The sequence below is a fragment of the Triticum aestivum genome, chromosome 2B (assembly GCF_018294505.1).
Source record: "Triticum aestivum cultivar Chinese Spring chromosome 2B, IWGSC CS RefSeq v2.1, whole genome shotgun sequence".
Taxonomy (NCBI): Eukaryota; Viridiplantae; Streptophyta; class Magnoliopsida; order Poales; family Poaceae; genus Triticum; species Triticum aestivum.
The window spans coordinates 435,055,012-435,061,728 of NC_057798.1; the positions used below are offsets into that span (position 1 = coordinate 435,055,012).

Here is a 6,717-nt window from a genome sequence, read left to right on the forward strand (position 1 = left end):
AATCACACTTAAGGAGTTCCAATTCCTACATAATGCATTGTATCTCATGAGCTTGTTCAAGCACATAACGGCTATTCACCATCTTGTAGTCGTGGAAATTCTCCATGATGTACAGTTCACTGCCTGCATCGGTTGCACTGAGTTTAGCATGTAGTGCATCTCACAGTGTCTTTCTATCTTGTATGTGCATGTACACATCACACAGACGGTCAGCAAGAACACTCAAAATGCATCCCACAAACATAGTATTGGCTTCCTAGAACTTTCTCTAATCTTCATCAGACATTCCCTCTGGAGCACCAACACTAACGTGAAAAACTTTCAGAGTAGTAAGCCAGAGCGTGGACTTCGCCTGCCACCTCTTAACATGCACACCGGTAAACATATGGCCTCGGTGCATTAGTGAATCTAGCCATAGTTAACTTAGGAAATTGCCTACAATTGAGTAGCACCACCCGACTTGGATGGAAGACAACTTCTGACTCCAAAAAGCTAGTTTGTCCTCTCCCAGTGCAGGATCGCAAGGACGACTGGTTCCGGAGACCTGCTCTTCGATACGTAGATGCACGCCGACGTTCGGGATGAAGCACGTATGCACCGCCCGCCCCGGCCAGGCGAGCAATCAAGCGTGTGTGATCTTCCCTTTCTCTTCTCAACACACTATTTAGAGCGGTGGAGAGAACCCACTATATAACTCTTCCTCAACTAGCGATATGGGACTTAACTTTAGCACCACCACTTGCCATTTTATTCATGGGCCACCATTTTCTTAGAAAAGGAGGATTACCCTCGGCTTCTGCATCTGGGCGATGCATGTAGCCATTTTATTAATTATTCATAAGGACCTTACAAAGTAGTACATCAGGTAGTCTGAAGCCATCATCTTAGCAACAACTATTGCTACTCCTATCCACTTGATGAAGGGGTGCCGATAGTTCGAGCCTAATACCAAACAAACATCGCATCAAAGCCTAACATCTAAAGCAGGAGGCCCCAACCAATCCACATACTGGGTTTGGGGTACAAACCGGTCTCATACACTCTCGTGTGTCGTCGCCGCCGTCTTCTACCATTCCATCTTCGGAGCAGAAACTAGCGCACCAACCTTGCCAGGCCTCTTTGTCATCGATGTCACCATGACGCCAGATAGCGTCCTCCTCCTGCACGAGTCCATCTCCGCGCATCAAACGCTGAGTCTCCACTGCGTCACGCTGCCGAGATCCGCCGCCATCAATGTGTAAGATGGAGCACCACTCCACCAAAGAAGTTGTCCACTGGTCCCTCGATCCCGTGTACACCTTCAAGAATGACGCCCCCAAGGGAGAAACGACACCAGAGCGCCGCCATCATCCGATCTACTGATCTAGGGTTTCCCCCGGAGGTAGCGAATAGAGGTCCGAAACTTCTCCATGGCGATGCCTTCAAGAAGGTAACGACACGAAAGAGTGCCAGCATCGCTGGTCTTGGCAACAAGCCGAGAATGAGATTTTTCACCCGGATCCGCTCGACAAACCTCCATCAAGCATCATGTGCACGGGTCGCCACCGATCTGAGCCGCCGCGTAGCGAGCGGGCCGCACCGGTCAGATCAGATATGTCTGAAGGCCAGACCACTCATTGCGCCGACCCGTCCACCAGGCCCTCCATGCCGCTGTCGGCGATCCAAGGTCAGATTGCCCGTCGCCGCAGATCCGGTCGCCGCCACCGAACACAGCCAACGCCGCTGCCCGCAGCAAGGACGGTCGTCGCACTCGCAGTCATCGCCACCCGAGGAAGGGCCGGCCGCCGCGCCGCCGCCGGTCAAGGCAGGGACGCCCGCTGCGCCGCCAAGGCCAGATCGGCTGCGCCCCTTCACACCGTGGGGCTCCGCACCATCCCCATGGTGTAGGAGAGGGGGAGGCCCCCGCCACCGCCGCTGGTCCCTGGGCTATAGGCCGGCAACGTCCTTCGATGGCGGCAGAGGGAGGGAAAGAAGGAGAGCCCCTGATGGCTAGGGTTTCGTCCCCACCCGAGCAGGTAGGTGACACGGGGGGTCATGGGCCACCATTTGAGATTTCAGAAATTGTTATGGCCCTAGTCCATTTATTTCTAACGAGACCGAAGGATCTCTTGCATGGGCGAGATATAGCCTCGGCGTCCATATCCATCGCCACAGATGGACGACCCCAACCGTGGGCATGTCCCAACCCCTCTCGTGCAATCTGCATTACTTCTTGTCACGGCGAAGCAAGGCCCCAGTGCATAGCACGAGCCTTCCTGTAACCCCGTTGCTATGATTCAGACCCATCGTCGGTTGCTGGAGTTGAGTTCTGCAACAGCATTTTTCTTCAACTTGAAATCCCAGCAATTTTGGTGCACATGAACTTCAGATGATTTTTGCTCAAACTGAAGTGGGTGACCAAGTTGTGACTCACCCAACCCAACAAATACTGAAAGAAAAGGTGCAAGACCCAAGTACGGAATGAAGCATGAAAGATGAACAGGGAACAAGGAGTAAAACATCATTTCACAGAGTCTCAAGTGAGAACAAACAATCAGGTTGCGTGACACACCCAACAACCTTGACCCTTTTTAACCCAACTTAGCACGGCCACGAACAACAGGTCCTTCCCCTCCACAACAGCAACAGCACCAGCAATGTGTGTGTATCTTGTACATCATATAGAAACATCCTTTGTTGGGTAAAACAAGACAAAGCGACGCTATTGCCCTAGCGACAGAGGGACTGGACCGACTCTTGTGTAGTATCTAGCTTACAGTTACAATATCACCTCACAACAATACACGACACGTCTTGGGTGCTGGATGTTCCTCTTCTGTCCAGTCGTCTCTCTTGGCGGGCACACAAATTATTGTCGACGGTACACTTGACATTCATAGTATAGTACAAGAGCAGCGAGTGGTCTTAGGCAACTTGTTCGTCTTCTTGTCTGACACAAACAAGTTAATATAATTCAGCAAAATGAACGAGACTGACATTCCTCTGAAATTTGAACTGTACGAGGCACACCGTACTGCCTCGTACTGTTCTTATTTCACAAGTTACTACCTAAGTACCCAACGGTCGAAATGCTAAAATAGAATATGTTCATCTAATTTCGGCAAGTGGTCTCCGTACTCAACCACCTTAGGTATACAGATCACAAATCATGGAAATGGAAATGGTCTGGTTACCATCAACTGAAAGGTGAAAGGCAACTAAAATGTAACGTTACAAGGGCCAGCCAACCATTATCTCAGCCAAGGGCATGATTTTGACACTGAATGGCATAGGGTTGACGAATTAGTTCAAATTATGACTAGCCCAATCCAGGTGTTCTTTTAGTGGTTATTGTCATAATGTTTTATTATACTCCCTCCATTCCATAATGTAGTGCGCCCGCACTTTTCGAGATTTAAGTTTGACCATAAATTTAACCAATGTGAGAGACTGCGGCGGGAGCAAAAATTATACCATTGAAATAAATTTAACCAACGTGGGCGACTGCGGCGGGAGCAAAAATTATACCATTGAAATAAGTTTAACAAACGTGGGCAACTGCGGCAGGAGCAAAAATTACACCATTGAAGGGAGTATAACATTGCATCCAACGGCGTCCTATCTAAGTGTGAAGAAGCAGAATCTTACGCGCTTTAATGAGACATACATTTCAATGTAATTTCCGCTAATTTCTGCTGTACTGTCAAGTGGTTATTAGAGGGGATTAGACAGAAACCAAATCTGTGATCTGGCATCGTTGGTAAAGACCAGAATTTTATCTACGAATTACGGGACAGACAACAGGCTCACCAAACTGACTTCCCATGGATAGAAGCGCAGAGCTCCATGACTTTCATGTCAACATTTTCATATTTCATCCACAATCATTTTCTCTTCAGAGAATCAAAAGAACATTATTTTTCCTCGTGCAGATTCCACACATATGATGGCACATTAGTGATAGAATGAATGGTAGAAAGGAAACAAATGACTGATATGCACCCATTTGAAATTTTAAGACACAACTTGCATGGTGAAACAATGTTAATCAGTCTAAGTAAGACACACACACGGGAAGATTCAACAAGTCATAAGCAATGCTTTACACAAATATTACAAAGTTGCAGCTTACCTGGTTTTGACTTCGCGGATGATGGCTGGACAACGACATGCATTGTTATAACAGTGCTGGGAAGATCACCAAAAGGTGCTCTGCACTGTGCAATATTCTTGTCATTTTCTAGAATTTTGCCTCCACTTATCAGTTTCACATCATTAGCACTCTTTGGGACAATTGTTTTATCTACAAGCAGAATCATTACAGAATTAGAAATATTACACAAGCAGCGGAGGAGATATAACTATACTTGAAAAAAAAACTCAGAAATGCAGTACGAAAGTACATATGCAGCAAACTACCTAAAACCTTGGCAAAAATGCTACCCATACATCTTAAAATGCAGGATTTTAGGAATTTTATTACATCAAATTGAACAAAAATATTAACAGCAGCTAAATACAATTAGAACAGTTATCTTTACTGAAGCAATCATGACAAAATAAGAAGACAAATCACGGCATGTGCCTTGTGTGCAGGTAAGATAGAAACATGTATTGGTAGAAATTAGAACAAAATAGGGAAGTCAAGGCGGGATAAATTTTAAGGCAATGCTATGCAGAAGCGGTAAAGCTGTTGCCTTGTGACCATGAGGTCACGGGTTCGAGTCCTGGAAACAGCCTCTTGCAGAAATGTAGGGAAAGGCTGCGTACAGAAGACCCAAAGTGGTCGGACCCTTCCCCGAACCCTGCACAAGCAGGAGCTACGTGCACCAGGCTGCCCAATGCTATGCAGAAGTTAAGTTCGGATCAACAAGAATGTTCCATAATATCAGATCCTAAGCAAAGTTCCTGTCCCATTTGACAATATTGCCTTTTGAGAGAAGTACAAGTTAGATGTCTTAAAATCATAACGATCATTAGATTCATTGATCCACAATAACAGGGAGTACAAGCACACAAAGACAGCAGAACTAAGTGATAAACAAATGGAAATATAAAAACAATATGGCAAATGTAAGGCATGTGCTATTTAACACAGCACAAATGTATGAACCCATTTTTCACTCCCTACCAACAAAATAGATATGACATTCTTTTTAATATCCCTGTGGATGGAAATAGAATGTGATTAACACATGGTGGCTGCTGACAATGAAATACACAATGAGCTTCTCCAGTGTTTGTGGCTCCTAGGGCATCTTCCTGTTGGGCTCTCTGTGGTCTACTTCACAGCCTTCATCTTTGGCTTGCTATAGAGGCATAGAGTAATAATTTGAGCATCACATACTCACTATTGAACAATTTAAAAGATATCCTAAAGTGGAGTGCTGCGGTGCCCATTCAAGGAATTCATGGAAATAGTTGCATATTTGTTGGAAATCAGAGACATCCTGCACATCATGGGTTGTCAGCGTCCCACTTATCAAAACGGGCTATGGTAAAGCACATTAACATGTCTGCCTACATTATAGCCCCTAACATGTCTGCCTACATTATAGCCCCAAGCACGGCTCCTCCGCTGTTCGCTTAGACACCAAAGACCATCCTGGATTATTACCGTAAAAGAAGACATCTCCTATACACATCTGATACCTCTCTAATTTAAGCCGTACTTTAGAATATTAACGAGACCTAGCACTTGCTAGTTATAGAAGCACACCTATTTTCCCAAAATCAGACAAGCAACAAATCTTGCAGGCACCAAACAAGCAAATATAAAGAAGCATGAAGCTTGCTCATCACCCCTTATTCCAGTCTACTGTCGTCACGCAGAGGGAACAGACAAGCCTGGGTTCCTTTACAAATTTACTGGTGCAGATGGCACAGGCACAAACTAGAGCTTGCACAGAGACACCACACCACAAGAATCGCACCACATCGTGCGAGAATCAAGAGCTCAAGAGATTGAATCTTTAGGACCTTTGGGCCAGTCGGCAACGACACGGTCCTTGAGTGCGGCGACGGTGGTAGCAGCAGCGTTGCAGCGGATGGGGCCGATGTCAGAGCCGTCGAAGAGCCGGAACTTCACCTCTACCTCCTCCTCCTCCGCTCCCGCCCCTGCATCCGCTCTCTCTTCCTCTCTCGTTCCCTCCACCTTGGTCTCCTCCCCCTCGGCCATTTCTTGGCCTCCCACCAAGACCTCGAATACTCGCGGGACCCCGCGGGGAATCTGAGCTGGGCTCGGCTGCTCCAAGCAAGAACTTGCGAGCTCGGTGGGGGTAGAGACGGGAGGGATTCGGAGCTTGGTTTAGGGTTTGGTGGGAGGCAACGAGGGTAGGAGAGGAGGAGCAGGAGAGAAGAGGAGACGCTTTGCAACTGCAAAGGAAAGGTAGGAGAAAATTCTCTTCTCCTTTTCTCCCGTGAGATTGGTGGTTATTCCGGACTTGGTCTTTTTCTCCTGACTTTTTAATTTTTTTTTACAATTTCCTGTATTTGTTATGACGTTTTTTTTTCAGTATTGCTAAAGAATGCCATAAGGATTGCACATCTAAGTTAAAAACGTTTTACATTTTAGGACGAAGGGAATATGTCATTAATTTTACATAATTCTTTTCTCATATCTAGAACCATGCTTATTGTTACTTTGAGAAACAATATAACACCACCACACACCCACATATTGTCCACTTCGCTGAGTGCATATGACGTGCGTATACTTCTACATCATTATTTGACCTA

The 6,717-nt window shown here is 46.2% G+C and overlaps 1 protein-coding gene across 1 annotated transcript; it reads right to left on the reverse strand.

The window, feature by feature from the left end:
• Nucleotides 1-2,475: 2,475 nt before the first annotated feature.
• LOC123045321 (membrane-anchored ubiquitin-fold protein 4) lies at nt 2,476-6,397 on the reverse strand. Its single transcript, XM_044468322.1, has 3 exons — nt 5,959-6,397; nt 4,112-4,282; nt 2,476-2,929 (listed from the first exon to the last, which is right to left on the reverse strand). The coding sequence occupies exons 1-3, from the start codon at nt 6,155-6,157 to the stop codon at nt 2,874-2,876; spliced, it is 426 nt and encodes a 141-aa protein (XP_044324257.1). The 5' UTR covers nt 6,158-6,397; the 3' UTR covers nt 2,476-2,873.
• Nucleotides 6,398-6,717: the final 320 nt, after the last annotated feature.